This window comes from Lontra canadensis, unplaced genomic scaffold (assembly GCF_010015895.1).
Source record: "Lontra canadensis isolate GAN:19392208 unplaced genomic scaffold, GSC_riverotter_1.0 scaffold107, whole genome shotgun sequence".
NCBI classification, from domain to species: Eukaryota; Metazoa; Chordata; class Mammalia; order Carnivora; family Mustelidae; genus Lontra; species Lontra canadensis.
In genome coordinates, this window is record NW_022631101.1 from 2,643,652 (window position 1) to 2,662,586 (window position 18,935).

At 52.0% G+C, this 18,935-nt stretch overlaps 1 protein-coding gene and 1 long non-coding RNA gene across 14 annotated transcripts in view; one reads left to right on the plus strand and one right to left on the minus strand.

Annotated features, from left to right (window-relative positions):
• Window positions 1-17,712, minus strand: part of ZC3H4 (zinc finger CCCH-type containing 4) — a 39,626-nt gene extending 21,914 nt beyond the window's left edge. The window contains exons 1-5 of one of the 12 annotated variants that reach the window (XM_032839465.1): window positions 17,106-17,208; window positions 15,613-15,674; window positions 14,035-14,130; window positions 1,388-1,607; window positions 959-1,069 (exon numbers count right to left, since the gene is read on the minus strand). In XM_032839465.1, the coding sequence (XP_032695356.1) occupies window positions 959-1,069; window positions 1,388-1,607; window positions 14,035-14,130; window positions 15,613-15,650 (465 nt within the window). In that variant the 5' untranslated portion in view covers window positions 15,651-15,674; window positions 17,106-17,208. The other 11 variants (XM_032839464.1, XM_032839462.1, XM_032839470.1 and 8 more) reach the window with 11 other exon arrangements.
• On the plus strand, window positions 6,880-15,373 carry LOC116856180. Of its 2 annotated transcripts, none has more exons than XR_004380491.1 (3): window positions 6,880-6,962; window positions 14,253-14,403; window positions 15,028-15,373. It is a non-coding gene; the product is annotated as an uncharacterized LOC116856180 (long non-coding RNA). The 2 variants fall into 2 exon arrangements; XR_004380490.1 differs by lacking the exon at window positions 6,880-6,962 and adding an exon at window positions 6,974-7,036.
• Window positions 17,713-18,935: the final 1,223 nt, after the last annotated feature.

Here is an 18,935-nt window from a genome sequence, read left to right on the forward strand (position 1 = left end):
ACGCCTCAGGGGCGCCTGGGTGGCTCAGGGGGTTAAAGCCTCTGCCTTAGGCTCCGGTCATGATCTCAGGATCCTGGGATGGAGCCCCGCATCAGGCTCTCTGCTCAGCAGGGAGCCTACTTCCCCCTCTCTCTCTGCCTGCCTCTCTGCTACTTGTGATCTCTGTCAAATAAATAAATAAAATTTTAAAAAAACAAACCAAAAAATGCCTCAGCCCCTAGTTACCAATCAAAGCTGTGCTGTGCCCTGCATTCCTTATCTCTGTCAGGTTTAACGTCTGAGTCCCTGTTAGAGGATCAACGTCAACGGCAGCACCGTACAGTAATCTCCCGTTAGGATGGACGATGGGATACTTAGGGTACATTTTAGAGCTACTAACTTTAAAAGCATTTTTCACGAAAACTTGAAAATCTATGTTGATTTCTCTTCTCAGAGATTTTGCTGGGGTGGGGGCAAACAGCCCACAAACCAAATACTTCAACTGCGTGTCTAAGCTCAGGGTTGCGAAGGCATAAATGTCCGACTTCTGCCTCCGCAGCATTTAAGATCATTTACTCCTGTAAAACCATTCCATTCTCTAGCTGATTTTCCAGGAAAGGTCATTTCTGAACAGGGGCAAACAGCTGTAGCAGGGATAAACCAGCAAGTTTCTTGGGACGGGGAACATCCTGAGTCCTGCCCGGGCCATGGGAGGAAGGGTCTTAAGAGCGTGGCCAATGGAAATCAGCCACTGCCTGGGCTCGAACCCCTGCTCCTGCGCTATAGGGCTGCAACCTGGCTGGTTTCCCAGCTCTGTTTCTTCACCTGTACGATGGGGATAAAAACAGAATCTCATCTTGCAGGCTTAAAATCCATATAAAGTGCCGTGCAAGAGTGTTCAGCACACAGCAAGTGCTCAGCAAACATGGGCCTGCCCGCACTCCCAGCTCCGCAGGGGCCCCGAGCAGCAGTTACTCACCGGAGCGTACGGGGGGCTGTACTCTCGGTATTTGCGGTGCCCCTTCTCGCTAGGACTGAAATCCGAGTCATCTGAGAAGTCCGAGAAGTCATCGCTGGAAGAAGCATGGCGCTGCAGTGACAGGGGAAGTGAGCTCAGTGACTGCCGCGGGCCGGCCCGCTGGCAGAGTCAGCCCGGGGACAAACCCTGCTGGAATGTGCCGGAGGGCTCTGCGCTCTAGAGAAACACCTCACCTGGGGGCATTGAGTGGCGGTAGAGCGTGAGCTACCAACTCTTTAAGGGGAAAAAAAAGCTCTTTATCCAATTTGGGGAAGGAATAAATGGCACCATTAAGAGTGGCCTCTGGCCTACGAGACCAGCGCGCCCCGGGGGCTCTCAGCCAGGCCCGGTGCCGTGTAGCCTGGCCCCGGCGCGCCCTCCCAGACCTACTTTGTGCTTGGATTTCCTCCTCTTCTTCGACCTCCTCTTCTCCTTCTCCCGCTCTTTCTTCCGCTTCCGCTTCAGTCTCCTGTGCGACTTCTCCTCATCTGAGTCGCTATGGTGCTTCTCCCCCTTTTCCTTCCGGCTCCTCTCAGGCCCTCCGGAGGTGTCCTGGGTCTCCTCGGCCCCATCATCTTCCAATTCACCTTCTTCCAACTCACCATCTTCCCTATAAACCAACCCCAAAGCCAATATGAACAGGGTGTGAGAGGAGACATCCGCAGGCCCCAGGCTGCCCGCTGCTGACAGACACACGGAGCCCGGCTGCTGTGAGCGAGGCCTTCCTCCGGAAGACATAAGGGCCACTGCCTCTCGTCCCAGCCCGCACCCTCCCTCCTAAAAAAGGGCTGCGCCCGCTTTTAGGTCACCTGGCTGGGGGGGGGGGCGCGACACCATCAGAATTTAAAGGTACTGACACTGATACCAGGACAACTCTAAGCCACGATTTCTCAAAGTGCTCCACAGGACTAGGGTTCTAAGAAGAAAGGTGACAAGGTTCCGTGGTCAAATGAGGTGAGGAAAGTCCCATCCTGGGGCTTCACAGCACTTAATGCTCTAACAGAAGTTCCCAGATGTCTTACCATCAAGAAACCTGTAAAACCCTGTGTTTAAGCATTTCCAAAGCTTACTGGCCACAGAGGCTGCTTATATCAGGGGACACGGACCAGCCACGGTCCCCAAGTGCAGGGGTGCACGGTGGCCTGAGGTCACTGGCGAGCCCTGGGACCTGAGGCCCAGTGGAGACAGGGCCGTGGCTCTCAACCAGGTGCGGCCCCCACGCTCCGGGGCCCTACCCACGGTCAGGCCTGGACTGCGCCTGAGGATGTAAAATGTATTTTACCAAAGCCCCATAAAGAAGTGCAAGTGATCACCTCTGGTTTCAAGGTCTGAGCCACACCCTTAGCTGCACAGCTCAGTTGGAGAAGGGGAAGGGGTAAGTGAAGGGTCCCAGACCCCTCCTGAGATCCTCTCCTAACAGCTGTGAGAGTACCCACAGAGGGGGTCCCCCCACCCCACTGCTCTGAACCCAGGGATCCCTTCTGGCTCCCCTGCCTACAGATTTCCCAACTTTGTCACCTCCCCACCGTGACCCCCATCCCTACCCTAGTACTTGAAAAAATAAAAGCACTCGCCAGACACTGCCAACAGGACATTCTAAATGTCTAACTATCTGCGGGGTGGGGTGAAGGTGAGGGGATGCATGGGGTTAAGGAGAAAAGCAACTGGAAAAAGAATCCAGTTTTTAGCCAAACCCACGGACGCATTCTCGTACACAAGTACAGGAGTTGGTTTAAAAAAAAAAAATTAAGTTTTCAAATCTTTTAAAACCTCCCAGAGTTCCTCCTGTATGACCAGGGAAGGGTGTGTGTGAGAATATGCAAGTTGCTTCCTTCTCTATTAATTAATCCACAAATGAAGATGGAGAGAACAGAAACAGTGGCGTAACGAACCCGGGACCCAAACGGCTACCCACAACAGAACGAATCCAGGCAGCAAAGACCTCACTGCTCAGACGAGACCGGGGCCAGTGTGAGAACAAGCCCGCCACGCGAGTGGGCGCCCAGCACCCCTGCAGGGGGGCACACTGAAGAAACACCACACTGGTGATTCTCCCAGAGGCCCTCGTGCCATCCCCTTTGTCCAGATGTCAAGGATGAGGGCAAGAGGAGGCTCTCTTTACTCTCATTTCCAATTCAATAGGGTAGGGTTGGCTTAAAACCCAAGTGGTCCCAAACCCACAGATACCCCAGCAGAGGTCAAGGGCAGCTCCCACAGACACAATGCAGGACACAAAATTTGCTCCGATGTTTCAAAGGAAAACAAGACAGGAAGGTGACCAATGGACGCATGGTGTGGCTTCCTTGCAAACCGCCAAGTTGGGGGGTGGGGGTGTCAGCCCCACAGGAAGATGTGGAGCAAAGCTGGGAGGAGCCAGCATTCCTGACAAGTGAGGCACCTTCTGACAGGGGCTTGGGTGCAGCCCACGGAACAGGGTGTGGGACGGAGCTGCCTGGGCTGGAGTGGCCTTGCCCTTAGTCAAAGTACGACCAACTGGGGAAACTGGTTTCTGTGAGCCAGCCAGCCAGAGGGAGTGGCTATTAAAGGGCAGCCTGGCACTCTCCCCGCTGCCTGGAGCTGTGGACACCCCGGGGAGGGGGGTGTTTTTACTGGAGCAAACATGATGCGTGTCCCTGCTGGGAACACCGTGGGCAGGCCCAGTAGCCACACCCCAGGAGAAAACACAGGAAGATGCGGCCAGACCACACAGACGGACATTACGGAGCTGAGGAAGGCCCAGAGACAAACCAGAAACATAGGCAGACCCTCCATGAAGAAAAGCTAAAAAGAGCATCACTCTTGACAACAGTCTGGACAGGAAAAAGGGCAGAGGGACATGGTGAAAATTACCCAGAAGCCCAGGGCAAGCAGGGGTGGAGGGAACACAGGAAGACAAGATCGGCCCCCAGAAGCCCTGGTTCCAGAAAACAAGGTTCCAATAGCAAGACCCCTTCAACCCTCTTGTTTCCAGAAAGGAGGATTTCGAAGGGAGAGGATGTGAAGGGACTTGTCAGAAGCAGACAGCCCAGACACTCCCTCAGCCCTCCCCACTCGGGGGGAGGACACCAGGACAGGGCAGAGAAAGGTCCTGCCCAAGGTCAGCGGGGGCCAACGCCCCTGTCCTCCTGCTACCCGGCGGCTTGCTGGACAGTGCAGGCCAGTCTCCGTCTAACACCTGGGGACAGGGCACAAAGACCATCCAAGCAACTCCAGAGCCTTGACCGTGGCCAAGAACGATCCCAGGAAGCAGCCTTTTCATTGCAAAGCACTTCCCAAAGCAGGGAAGGACAGCACTCAAGCCGCCCTGGGAAGACCCTGGGCCGAGGATCGAGTCTCTTCATTCCAACACCTCAGGGAACCTGGGCTCAGCGACAGTCTAGCGCACAACGTTTTAGAAAACGCGGCTGAATAGTCAGAAATTTGTTTCCTGAGACGGACCTGGGAGAAACTGAGAAATACGCAGTATAAAAACCAACAGCTGGTGACTTACGAAGGGAAACGGGAGACCGGAGGGGACAGAGATGGGGACACTCCAGTGACCAGTGCGCATTCTTGGCACCATCCGGCCATGCTGTGCTCTCAAGCTTCTCAGAGCCCCGGGCTGACCTCTGGTCACCCGCAGGGTCACCCCTCGGCTACCGCGGGAAACTCACAACTCGCCGCTCAATGTCCTACATGAATACGGGATCTGTTTCAAGAGGAGAAAGAGGACGAAAAAAGACAAGACTGACCAAAGCCGCTGGGACCGGGGCAGAAATCCTGGGGGGCACAGACACGCCCCGCACAAAAGCAGTCTCCACAAACAGCAGCCTGGCTTCAGTAGTGCCACTTCCCAGACTGCCAGCAAAACCCATGTCAGAGTGGGATTAAACACCGAGGGAGCGCGCCTAATAGACTGTGACATAATCCCTCAAGAAAAGTGGGGGAAGCCCCGTCGTGCTAATCATTTCAATCTAGACCTGCCAAGCCCTCTTGAGACCAGCACGCAGGAGAAAGCCTGCAGCATCAGCCGGAGCTGAGACGACCTTATTCCCAGAGCCTGGACTGGCAACTTCCCAGCATGGCTGCCCTGGGGTTGGCCTGCCAGGGCCATTAGGGACGGGAAGCCAACCAAGCCGGGGGACTGCCTTGGAACCGGCACCCAGGAGGGAATGGGCAGAGGCCAACGACTTGCCGAGGGTCAGAGCTGTCTCGTGCCTCCTGGACCAAAACTTCCAGGGCATTTAAATTTCCATTCACAGAGCTGGTGACAGCCAGCTCCTCCTCTTGGGTCAAAGACCAGATCTGGACGCCCATTCTAAGGACTGCCCATTTGGCCACTCCACGGGGCACGTTAGAGTGCTGAATTCATCATACACCATGGGCTTGGCCAAAACAGAACTGGGTAAAGAAACCTCAGGATTCAAAGCAGGCGGGCCCTAGCCACCAGCCTACAGATTCGGGCACGGGGCTCCGTCCTGCCAGCCGAGTGACAACCAGCTCTGCTGGTTCCCTAGCAGCGCTCTTGGCACGATTAACTTAGCCTTGGTTTTCCCATCTGTGGAATGGGATAACTGTGGTACCTACAAGGATTTTTCAGGTTAAATGAAATAACATGGATAAAGCCCTTGACACGAGAAAGGTACCAACTACCAGATGAAAAACAGCTACTGGTTTCAAGAACCAGCTACCACGAGTGTGCCTCTGCATGGATAACCCTGAACTGGCCCAGATGCTCGCTGGAAAGCCTCTTCTCTGTGGAGTAGCTACAACCAGGGCCCCTCGGGGGCCACCGCTACCTGCTGGCCAGCCAGTCCCCACTTCACTTGGCCCCACCGTACATGCGCAGTTGTCTCCCGACAAATCCCGCTGCTGAAACTGACAAACCAACATCTCCCCTTCCTCAGCTCTGATCTAGCTGGTAAGAGAAAGTAACCAAGTGGCTGACCCGGAAGGAAGGACACAGAGAGCACTAAGCCCCAGGAGGAAAGGCCAAAGGCCCCCTAAAAAAAAGGGCGCCTGGGTGGCTCAGTGGGTTAAGCCTCTGCCTTCAGCTTGGGTCATGGTCTCAGGGTCCTGGAATCGAGTCCCACATCGGGCTCTCTGCTCAGCGGGGAGCCCGCATCCCTCCCTCTCTGCCTGCTTGTGATCACTCTCCCTCTCTCTGTCAAATAAATAAATAAATAAAATATTTAAAAAACAAAAACAAAAACAAAAATGAAGCTGTCCAACATGGAAATTCTCTAGACAAGAGAACTGGATGGAAGCTGCAAGGCGCCCGGGTTTGTGGCTCAATCTGGTTTACAAAATAAAAGGGGGGAGGGGAGTGCGCAAAAAAAAAAAAAAAAAAAAAAAAAAAAAAAGGTGGAAACTCATGGGAACAGCGGCTGTTACCTGAAGATCATGAGAGCCCTTGACAAGAGACGGATAGGTTAACATGAAGGTCAGGGTTATGCTCATTAACTGCCCAAGCGCTCAACAAATTGCCTGGGTAGGCTCTGAATGACCTATTAACTAGGGACAAAATTATAAAATTACAAGGAGGCTCTGCCTCTTCAAATGTCTAACGACAGGCCTAAACGCAGAAGTCCCCAAAGTCCCCAAATTGACGTGTGCGGCAGTTGTTTACTAGGAAGGAGCCTTTCCCTCCACTGACAAGGAGGTGGGACAGCCCTGGGGGTGGGGAGAACCTCACTGAGGGATTTTCAGAGGCAGGAAATTCTTGAAATAAGCCTCTGGGTCTTGCACATGTTTTTCAGTGTCCTTACTAGGTTCATCAACCAGAAATCGAGAGCAAATGGGCTCTGTGTCTCCGTTTCCCTCAACATTCTCAGGTGGGGTCACAGGAGACTGTGACATCACACCACTTTCATGGTAACATGCTCCCATCACAGACAGCACCCCACCCGAGCAGACAAGCACAAACCAAGCAGGGGAGAAGAGAAGCCCGATGACCACCAGCACCCCGAGCCCCCACTTCAACAACGTGAGAAGGGCCTGCCCAGGGTTAGGATTCAGCCAGGAACACACCTACCGCCATAACGGAGAAATGTGAACCAGGTCTGGGTATTTCAGACATTGAGTAATTACTGTTAATCTTGTTAGAGAGGATCACGGTTTTGTGGCTCTATTTTACAAAAGATCTTTAAGCTCGAAATACGCGCTGGAGTCTGCAGATGGGATGAGGTGAAATCTGGGATCTGCTTTCAAATACCCAGGGCAGATGGAGGATGTAGGGAGACGAAGCAGAATTGGCAAAATGTACGTAACTGTTGAAACTGGGTGGGTGATGGCCCTTCTCCTCTCATGAAAATGCCAGAAAACTTCCACAGTAAGTTTAAAAAAAAAAAGAAGGAAAGAAAGAAAAACGATGGCCTAGGTGGGGACAACCTCAGCAAGGTGAGGAGAGGCTGTCAAGGAAGGCAGAGAGCTGGAGTCTGGGGTCAGGGCAAAGCGGGTGGGGGGAGGCTTCTTCAGTCCTCATCAAGTCCTTACCTCTTGCCCTGATTTCTGCAATGATAAAACCTGCCTGGATACGTGAGGGTCTTAGACACCAAAAGCAGCAGCACGTATTCATTATGAACATTCTGTGTTAGCAACCCCCAAGCCAGGCCCCATACTACTGAGCTCCCTTCTACTTGTCTCACGCCAAGGCTCAGTAACAAACCTACATGGGTCGTCCGTCCATCCCGTTTTACAGAGAGGCTGGAAGAGAAGAAATCTGCCTATAGGGTCAAGACAGGAAGAAACGAAACTGGACCAAGTCCTGGGCTCTCCGACTCCAGGCCCAACTCAGAACCTCTACCTTTGAGATAATTAGAAATTATCTGAAATAGAATAATTAATTCAATGGGCCAACCAACAAAATTTCTGCCCTGAAATTCGTAACTAGGCTGGCAAAAATAAGACAGATGCACAGAAAATGGATTAAATGAAACAGTATCCCAAGAAAGGCCAAAATGAAGTATTAAGACACTGGGCGAGGTCCTTAACACTCTTGCGTCCGGGGTGGGTTTCAGCCTTGAAGTGAGAGGCGCCTGGGTGGCTTAGTCCGTTGGGCAGCTGACCTCTGCCCGGGTCACGACCCCGGGATTGAGCCCCGGATCAGGCTCCCTGTGCAGCAGGGAGTCTGCTTCTCCCTCTCCCTCTGCCTCTCTCTCTCATGTAAATAAAGACAATATTTAAAACAAAACAAAACAAAACAAAACAAAACCTGCCAAGTGAAGGCAAAGACAGAACCTCTGAAACAGATGAATCCTCAGGGGAGGAATTCCCTGAGACCATGTGACTCAAGTGCTTAGCACTACCCTGGCCCAGAATAAGTCTTTAGGAGGAAAAACTATTAGGAGGAAAACCTCTATTTTCCCTCTATTAGGAGGAAAAACTGTTATGTGAAGACACGAGGCAAATACAGTCCTTCCAACATCAAATAAAGGGAACTGGGACATTCAGAACTCTGACCAAAGCCTTTGGATAGTTCAGGGAATGAGGACACAGAAAGGTCCAAGGAATCCTAGCCAAAACCCAAGTAAAGGGGCTTCTCTCCAGAGAAGGAAATTCCCGAATCGTCCAACACCAGAAGGAATGCTTCATCCCAAAGGGTGCGGCGTCCGTACTGGGGTCGGTCCAAGCACACAAACCCTCTTGGAGCATTTCCTTTGCCTGGGCAGCTCCACTCTGCTCCCACTCTTAACGCGGCTCCTGTTCCTGATAAAGATCTCTCTCTGATCCAAGTTCCCCCTGTCAGATAAATCTCTGAAACTGGCTTCTCGCTAACATTTTCCTTTTTTTAAAAAAATTTCATGTATTTATTTGACAGAGAAAGAGACAGCGAGAGAGGGAACACAAACAGGGGGAGTGGGAGAAGGAGAAGCAGGCTCCCCGCCGAGCAGAGAGCCCGATGCGGGGCTCCATCCCAAGACCCTGGGATCATGACCAGAGCCGAAGGCACAGGCTTAATGACTGAGCCACCCAGGCGCCCCACAACAGTTTCCTAACCACCTTCTCACGCCAGCCATACTTTAGACTGCTTACAGCTGGAAAGATGCTGCTTCTCATCCAAAGATGCCTGATTTTTTTTTTTTTTTTAAAGGAGGGCTGATTTCTATTATTCCAGAAAGGAAAATCAAATCACTGAACTTGGGAACCAAGACTCTTCCTTGTCTGGAACTTTTTCTGGAGAAATGTTTGGTTCCACTCAATGTACATTCGACTAAGACAAAGGATTCGTATTTTCAGCTCAAAAGAAGCTGGGCCTCGGATGACTAAGACTCCGTGTTCACACACCGCTCAAGAGCTCAAGGAGAACTGCAATTACCCATACGCAAAGCTTTGCGAACTTCCAGGCAACTGTGGGCTCCCGGAGGGCACGGCGGAGGCTGGCAGTCACCTGACTTTCCAAGTGCGCAGCACAGGGCCAGGTGCAGACTGGCTGGGCCCCTGTGATGTACTCCACACAAACGCAGCAGCAACCTCAGCCCTGCACACCCTCGTGGCCAGCTGCATCAACACGGACACTGGGCAGTAACCTGTATCACCGTAAAACTCTAAGGAGTTGATGGAGGTCTTGGCTTTAATGGAAAACTCATTTGCTGAGTGTTTCTCGAGGGCCCCAAGAGGCCAGAGGGGGACAAAAGCCCACACGTGAACGTGGCCAGCAGTCGGCACCCCCCAGGGAGGGGGCCCACCTCCGTTCCCACGAAGCTAGGGTCCCTGGGGCTGCTCTGGTGTGCCCCGCAATGGCAGGGAGGGCCTGGAATCCCAAGGAAACCTAAACCCTCGTGTCTGTTAGGAAAATGAGGAGAGCAATAACCCAAGCCACCTGCAAAGGACATTGAGCCAAGTGTCACTCATGTCTGCCCCGGCTCCCCGGGGTCAGGCCCTAAGAGGGATGTGTCAGCTGTGATTGGCTTCCACACTAGCTTCAAGAAGTTTCCGGCTACTTCTAATAAATGAAAATCCCTTAATTTTAAGATTCGAAAGGCCAGGCTCGGGGCCTCTATGGGCAGTGGAAGGAGTGGAACACAGGGCAGACAGAGCTATACCAGGTCACAGAGGGACAGCACAACTCTCTCTCTCTGAGGCATGCTTTTTTTTAAATAACTTAAAGTAAGCTCTACACCCAAGGTGGGGCTCAAACTGACCACCCCGAGAGCAAGAGATGCATGCTCTACTGACTGGGCCAGCGAGTTGGGACCAACTTTAAAGGAAGTACCTGTATTCGCTGCCATGCTTTCCCACCACCTCTGCCACAACAGAAATCACGGCAGATGCTGGGTTGGTAGTAGGCGCCACAGCAGAGGGTGGGAGCAACCAACCTTCTCTCTAAAGGGCAGAAGAGTATCTACCTTAGGCTTTGAGGGCCACAAAGTCTCTGTCCCAACAACTCAACGCTGCTGTTCAACACAAAAGCTGCCACAGACCATATAAATCAATGGGCGTGGCTGTGTTCCAATAAAACTTTACTCCGAATTAAAAAAAAAAAAAAAAAAAAAAGCCAGGTGGGCAGGCTTTGATGGGAGAGCCACAGACTCTCCACCCCTGTCCTATAAGAAATGACTTTTAAACTTTGACCTTGACCCGCATCTCCTCCTTTACATTCCTCTCAAACAAGTCTTCAGAACGTTTCAGGATTTAAAACTCCACCGCACTCTGCTTTTTTCTATCCTCTCTCATTTCTTTGTGTCTCAAATGCAGGAGACAAATCAATAAATGGGACTTTGTATCCGACTAACAGCCGCACACTGCAATTTGAAAATGTCAGCTCCAGGACAGCATTTGGGTAGAGAGCTGGGGTCTGGGTACTGGCTGCCCAGGGTTCTAACTCTGTCTTCACACCCCCTAGCTCTGTGACCTTGGACAAGTGACTTCATTTCTGTTTCCAATTCTCATTCTCAGCGTAGGGCTGGGGCTGAGCTATCATACCGGAAGCACTCTGAAGGTCCCTGGCAGGTCATCCCTGCCCTTCTTATGACAAGAGACCCTGTCACATCTTTGAGAAGACTAAGTCAATGACTCACGAGTACCACGTCCACGCTGTCCACCGCTCCCCATCACCTCTCTTCCAGAAGGGGACCGCCCCAGCTTAGAGGAAATAAATTCTAAGCTTTATGCTTCTGGAGTTCATGGCTTCTGGGACCACTCGACAGGGACGAAAGGGACGAGGGAATCCGGTGCTCAGCAAACTGGTGCATCAGCCTGTGACCCAGCCACTCAGCCTCACCCTGCAGTTCATTTTTAAGGCACTTTCTTCTCAGGTGGGTACCGAGAGCTGCCACAGGGGCAGCAAACCCCGACTCTGACCGTGGCCAGAAGTTGCAGGCGTCAGACATGGGAAGGAAATCCGAGGCCTGCTACAGGCAGTAACAACCTTTGCCCAAATCTAAATAAAGTCCACAGGAGAGAAGAGCACGCTGCACACTCTGAAAACTTTTCTGCTCCAAGAAAAGCATGGGACAAGCCTGACTGCTGAATGAACAAAACCTTGACTGACTCAGCCCAATTACGGAGGGGCAGGGGAATCGTGGAGGTGGGACTAGGCCTTGTTGGCTTCTGGAGACTCTAAAGAGCGACGGTCAAGGACTAAGATTAAGAGGATGTGACCAGTGAGCAGTGGGTTAGGTGCTACAGCCCTGTGCTCTCAGCTCTCAGGAGGCCTACCACGGTCAGAGCATGACTCTGGATCCTAACTGCCAAAGACAAACATGGGAAGGTCGTCAGCATAAAGCTTAAGATACCAGGCTGTTCCGGCATCTGTAATAAGGGCGTTGAGAAAGCAAGACATGCCTTAAGATGGTTTCCACCCCTATCTGCTCCCTGCAATGAAATAAACTGGCCAGAAACCTGAGCTGGAAGATAAACCGACTTCCCTCAAAAACACAGATGTTATGCTTGCTTCTGTTTACACACCAGACTATAAATTCTTAGTTTTTTTTTTTTTTTTCCTTTAGCAGGGACAGCAAAAAGCTAAAGAAACCAAGATTCGCTGAATGCCAGGCATTGTGCGGGCCTCCCGTATATGCCCACTTGACTGCAATGACCCTGAGAAACGGCCCTTGTCCTTAGTGCCCACTGCAGGGAGAGCCAGGCCTGAACACAACCTTATCTGTCTCCAAAGGCCACACTGTTCCTTCCTATCCTGTTGCCACCTCCCGCGTTCAGATGTCACCACTTGCCTTACAAATAGGAGCTGAGTCACCAATTCACACAGATATGAATGCACCAAAATAAATAAATAAAATACACACAGAGGAAAAAAAAAGTACGAGACATATTCTCTATTCTGAGCAATTTCGCCAAGAGACACAAACTACACTCCCAGAAAATGTCCTGTACTGGAATAAAAAATTATTCCAACAGCAGGATGTGACTGGGTTTACACGAACCGAGGGCCCATGTCTTCATTTTGTCATCAACTGATTGAGGCAGAAATGTAAAAACTGCCCGCGTAGGCTCCTATCATTGCTAAGAAACCCTGCGCCCTTTTTCCAGGACCGCCATCTTCGGCAACCATCAGAGCAAAATCGTTGCGCCACAAAGATGTGGCTGATAAATTTGGAAAGCCCAATCCGGGAAAATCTCGCTCCCCACGGACAGTCCTGGTTTTACTTTGGGCTTAACCAAATGAACTTTAGAGGCCCACCCAAACAGGCAGCTTTTTCACTCTTTCCAGTTGGTTTTAATCATGAAACCAGCCTCAAATCATTGATTCTGACAAGACTCCCATCACCGATGAGCAGACGGCTCCCGCAGAGGCTTGAATCAACTTCCTAAATGCCAACTTACCAGGAACCCCAGAAACCAGCCTTTCGTCTCCCACTGTGGCAGGAGCGTTGTTGCCAAGGTACAGGCAAGCACCCTGCTCACTTAGAAACGCAGCCACTCACTGTTTGCTCTGAATTACTCTGTCACTCAACTTCCTACCCCGGGTCAGAACCCGCTGTTCTGGTACTAGACAATTTTGTCCACGGGGACCAAAAAGCAGGTTCTCCGGAATATAGTTTGACCTAGAGCTATCCACAGAGACTGGGAAATAATTAGGGACTTTCACCATACAAGTATTTGCCGAAACTGGATCTGGTTTCTAGAAGATGGTTTTAGGGACTTAAAAGCCACAAAAACCTAGCGGAGCGGAACAGCAAATAAGGCCACCCTGAGACATCCATCTCTCCCCTACTGGGGCAGGGAAAAGATCTAAGAGAAAGAAGCAGAAGTGGAGGCATTATTTAAGGATAAACTACTAAGTCAGCCCAATACGGAATTGTCTACATTCAACTGGATGGACACAAACTCAGAGTCAACCATTCAGTTCTAATGGGCCAGGTAGGCCAACGGCTGGGAAAGCCTTCGTTTCCACAGGTGCATAACAGTTCCCCCTTGGGATCAACCTTCCTGGCCAAGCAAAAGCTACAGGGTTGTCCTTCTAGAAGAGCTCACTACAATTAAAATTCTTGGCTTGTCAAGAATCAAAAACTTAACCTTCCGAGCAAATCGAAACCCAATCTGGAAGATAGAGGACAGTATGTGAATCAGAAAGCCCTGTGGGGGACTCTTCCAAGAAGATTCTCTTTCCAAGAACGAATTTGAGGAGTAAAAAATGAAGGGGTTTTAGGACCAGAATATCCCTATTTTCATGGTCACAATTGGTTTTATTTCTACCGGGATATTTTAATTTGCTTTCCCATTAAGCCTCTCCCCAGAGAATATAACAATTTTAAAGATTTCAAGTGTCTAAGAGGTGCTGTTAAATCAGGGATTCTGAGTGACACCCTTTTTTTTTTTTTTTTCCTTTTCTTTGCAACATCCATTAATTTGAATTTTAACTAGTACTGGTACATCAGTTTAGGGGGAAAAAAAAGGCAGTACTGTGACATTTCAAAAACAAAGACTATCGAAGTACAGTCTGACATAATTACTGGGACTTCTTGGTTTTCATGAGAGGAGAGTCCTTTGAAAACGAAAAAAACAATAAACCCTTGTGTTGATATGCCTGAGTACTCTCTAAATGTTTGGGGAAATACTTTTAAGTTCAATGAATGACTGCTAAAATTTTCACTTACAAAAGAAGTAAAGTTAAACAAGCATCCTCCGACAACTTAGTCGCCCTCGAAACTTGGAAGGTTCCTCTGTTAGCATCCAGTTTCTGCACTTGGCTCCTGGAGGAGGAATTTCACCAAGGAGGGAAAACTTCAGATAAATGCAGTCCATTTTCGGCTGACCCTGTGCACTTGATAGTGTGTTCAGTTTGTGCTTCAGACATTTTTTTTTTTTTTTGCAGGATACTGTACTGTGTGGACACTTCTTCCTCCCACGACTGGTTTTACATACCTAAGATCACCACTTCACAGCAGTTAGGTTGTGAGGATATGGAGAGAAAGAATAAAACCAGTGGCCCCACTTAATTGCAGTTTACGGTTCCTCATCCCAACGTAAGTGAACTTTTTTTTTTTCTCCTAAGAATGGGGGAAAAAAAAAAGGAAACAGGATCTTTCGGAGGGGAAAATTGGGCTGTGTGTTAACAAAAAGTTTTCACTACCGAAGTACATCAGGGACCCAAAGTGGGCAAGATGGAAAATGGAACTTCAACGTGTTTTGTCTTTTAACGGAAGAACTTATGCTTGTAAAACACATCAGAAGTAGTGTTTGGTTCTGCAAGTCATTTCTGTTGCTGTTTTTATCTTGTATGTGTTGGGGGGGGGCAGGGGGCTGGAGGAAGTGTTCTCTCCACCATGACTGGGCGTGTTTGCATCAACTTTTCACGGTCAGGCATGTGCTTTCGAACAAAGGAACAGTGGAGACAGAGAGAGGAGACTGGGGCTTGACACGCGTTACAGATTTGGTGCTTAAACAGTACTTACAAATGACTTGCTTAATTTAAACGTCCATCACCATAAGAGACATTGGAGTAAAAGAAGCAAATTGGATCTACTTGAACCACAATCTTTGGGGGGGGGAGGGGAGGGAGAACCTTAACTCGAATGCAAATATCATAAACCAAATTCAGTTAACCTCATCTCCTACAAATGGACCTGAAGTATCCACTTTCTTCAAAGATGAAGGCTGGAGACAAAGCAATGGACTGAAATGGAGAGAGGGATACCAAGGGCTTGAAAACATGGGCCTTTTACGTAAGTTTTTGTCACGTTACAGTAACGCTTTTTTTTTCCTTTGAGAAAACTGTGTACGACAAATTAAAAAAACTAAAGATCAAAAGGATGTGCAAGTCTTAAAGGGTTCAACTGGGTTTAGAATCCTGATTTGAACATATAAATTCACTCAAGCATCACTTTGGTCTAAAGGCAGGAGGAAGGCAGGCAGGAAAGGGACAAAAAGAGGGAGATAATTGAATTACTCAATAAAAGAGGCTACTTACCATCCCAACCCATTGTAAGACATACACTTCTGACATAAGAGAACTCCTTAGAGGTCGAATAAAGCGTGTAAGCACCTTTGAGTAATGCACCTGCCCCCAAGAGAGGGCCCGGAAGCCCAACGTGGGCTTAGCGCACAGACCTTTGCTAATCTGTTTATTTCCTTGAACTGGAAGCAGGCTGCGATGGGCTGCGATTCCCAGGACGATACATTTAATTAGAACAAAACAGAAAACAAAAAAAAAAAAAATTTTTGTAAAAGCTCACCAAACTGCTGCACTTGTGTCTCTGAATGTGGGTGGCATTTCTTTTAAAAGGCAAAGTATGGTCTGTGAAGGAGAAAGGGAAAAGGGGAGGTGGAAGTGGGGAGAAGGGGCCGTGGTACCTGGCAAGGAAGCCCTAGCTGAGACCCCTATCTAGGGGAAGGTCCTGAAAGCGACTCCCCAGCCCGGGCTGCTGTGGGGCAGCCATCTGTCCAGCGCGATCTCTTCCTCTCCCCACCCCCACTCCTCCTCAGACTGCCTTTCCTGCCGGTGGAAAACCTCCTTCCATTTCCAAATCCACTCTCTAGACACCTCTTCCCCTACCCCACCAGGAAAGGGAGGGCAAACCCTGCACCCCAACCCCCTGGAGCAAGGGAGACCGAGGCCCCAATCTTGTCCTGAAATGCGCCGGGCTGGCGCCTTTATCAGCCTCCAAAAAAGGGCGTGGGGCAAACCCATTTCGCACTTAATAAAGGGGAAGGGGGGGGCGCTCCCCTTCACCCCCTGCCAAAGCACAAAAAAACCTCGTTTTCTCTCCCGGAAGGGATGGCGCCCCATTTCAGCCCGAAAGAGGAGGGAACCCCATGAGAAAGAAGAGACCAACTTCCTCTCCCCTCCAAGGTAGGGAAACCAAACCTCCATCCCCCCCCCAACCAACCCCGCCAAAAACGCAGCACCTACCTACGAAAAACGAGAGGACCCCTGCCTTTAAGAAAAACACGGGGAAGGGGCTTCTCCCCAAAGGGGGCAGGGGCTTCCATCAAGGGGGCTAGAAATCCGCCCCCCCCAATTTTGCTCTCTAGGGTATACCTAGGAAACACCTCCCGCCAAAAAAAAGTGCGAGTGCCCCCACCCAAAGCACCCCTCCAAAAGGATGGGGAGAAAACTGAACGAACCCCCACTTTCTGCCTAAGAAAACTAGGGTACCTCTCCAAGTAGGGCAGGGCACACCTCCCGCAAGAGAAAGGATACTGCCAGGGACTGGGAGACCCCAACTCCAAACCCCTAAGAGCGGGGCTACTGCTGGAGATCCACCACCCCCCCCCCGCCAAAAGGGTCCGGGAGCCCCTCCCCCATCCCCTTCCCCGAAGCCAGGCGACGGGCAGGCTGGCCCATGGCTGCCAGCTCCAGGAGCTGGGGCAGCCAGGACCCCCGTGAGCCTTCGCAGCCCCCCCCCAGCGCCCCCTCCCCAGGGCGGGCGGGCGGGCGCGGGGGTCCGGGGGGCGCCTCCTCACCTTCCCCTCAGCATGGCGCCCAAAAAAGACAGAGCGAGAGCGAGGGAGAGCGGGCGAGCGCCGCGAGGGGGGGTAAACGCATGAGGCCAGGAGAGAAAGCAAGCGAGAAAGAGCGAGCGAGCGAGAGACACCCACCGACCCCGCCCTTCCTCCTCCTCCTCCTCCTCCTCCGCGGCCCGGCCCAACATGGCGGCCGCCCCCCTTCCTCCTCCTCCTCTTCCTCCCCCCGGGGACGCTGCCCCGGCCGGGCCGGGGGCCTGACCTGTCGTCAGGGAGCGGGAGGCGGTGGTGGAGGAGGTGCGGGGTGGCCGGGCAGGCGTCGGGGGAACACGGAGGAGGCGAAGGCGTTGATGGCGGCGGCGGCGATGGCGGCTGCGGCGACTCTGATGGTGGCGGCGGGGGGGTCCCGGGCGCGGCCTCCATAGTTCCTTTGGGGGGGAGGGGATGTTAATGCACGAAAAAGGACTGCTTGGGCGTGGCGGGAGGGGCACACTTCAGCTCTGAGGGCTCCTGATAGGAATGGGTATATATTTTTTCGGTTTCGGAATCACCTCTGCGCCGACCTCCGCGTAGGCCGCGCGGCCTAGGCCTCGGCGGGCCGCTCGCCGCCTTTCTCCGCAGCCCGCCCCTGGGGTCACTCGCTCACGGGCGCGGGGCCCTCATCGGGGCGAGAGCCCCCCCCACACCTCCCCCGTGGGCCCGGAGGTGGGGGACCCGGGGGACACGGACACTGGTGGGTGGTTGGGTGTAATTAGCGCGGGCCGCGCGCGATGGAGCAAGCGAGGGGGGAGGGGAGAAGAGGAGAGCGAGCGAGGGGGGTTAAAAAAAAGGATTTTAGGGAGAGAGGAAACGGGCCGCGGAGACGGGGCCGACTGTCTGTCTGTCTGCCCGCCCTAGGTGCCCCGGCTGTTCGGCCCCCGCCGCAGTCAGAAATTCACACAAAATGGCGGCTCGGCCTAGAGGAGCCGAAAGGCTGAGGCGGGACGAAGGGCGAGGTGGGAGGGGGAACTGGGAGGCGGAGGCCGCGTCACGTGGAGGAGAGGGGCACAGGCCCTCTCCCGAAGGCCGGCGGAAAGAGCCGAAAGCCTCTGAGCGGGAGACGGGGTGTGGGGGGGGGGAAGCGGAAAGAGCCGAAGTGGCGATGGGGGTGTGGCTAAAGGAGGTATGGAAAGTCGCGGGGGCCGGAGATAGCCGAAGTGGACGAGGACCGGGTTTGGGCGGGGGAGAAAAACAAGGAACTGAGACGATCCGGAAGGAGCCAAAGGCGGCGTCCGAGGTGGGTGGCAGGAGGCGGAACTAGCCGAAAGAGGGATTTAGATGGGAAAGGCCGAAGGGCGGGGCTCGGGAGGCAATTCGGAGTAAAAGAGTGGGAAATTCGCCCGAAAGCAAGCGAACCGAAAATTGCCAGCTTGAGGGAAGGCGGGAAGAGCCGAAAGTTTTAGGTGGGAGAGTGGGAGGAAAAGGATTCGGGCTACGAAGAGAGGAAAAAATAACCGAAAGCTGGAGGCCGGGTGCCGTGAGTTGTAGGTTTCCGGAGTAGGGTAGGATGGAGCCGGGCCGGCCCGGAGCTGACGTCATTAGACACCTCGGTCGGTGACGTCACTCGGGGCGGTACGAAAGGGGCGGACCTTGGTACTGCCTCCAGGAAGTTTCAGAACTTAGAGCGTTGTACCGGGGAGGGTCGCAATAAATGCTCCACGAGAGAACTATTAACCGGGGTTAACCAGTGTGCAGACGTAAAGCCCTTTGACCCTCACAGCTATGCAGAGAGGAACTGATACTCCCATTCAGTGGGTGCAGACTGAATCCTAGTGTTTAAATAATTGTCTCAAAATCATAGTATTAAACATAAAAAGAGTCTCAGGAATTTTAATCAGTGCCGGCATTCCATTGCCTCCTCCAAAAATTCGTTCAGTCCTATTTACATCCAAGGATCTTTGTTTAGTGCTTTTATGAGCTTCTTGTACAGTGCCAAGCTCCACAATGGGAACATTCTATCTCCCTGGAGCTGAAAAACCCATAACGCCTAGGGGTGGCCAGGGAAGGGGGAAGGGACTGGTGATTAGAAGGGAGACTCTATTATTTGGAGGGG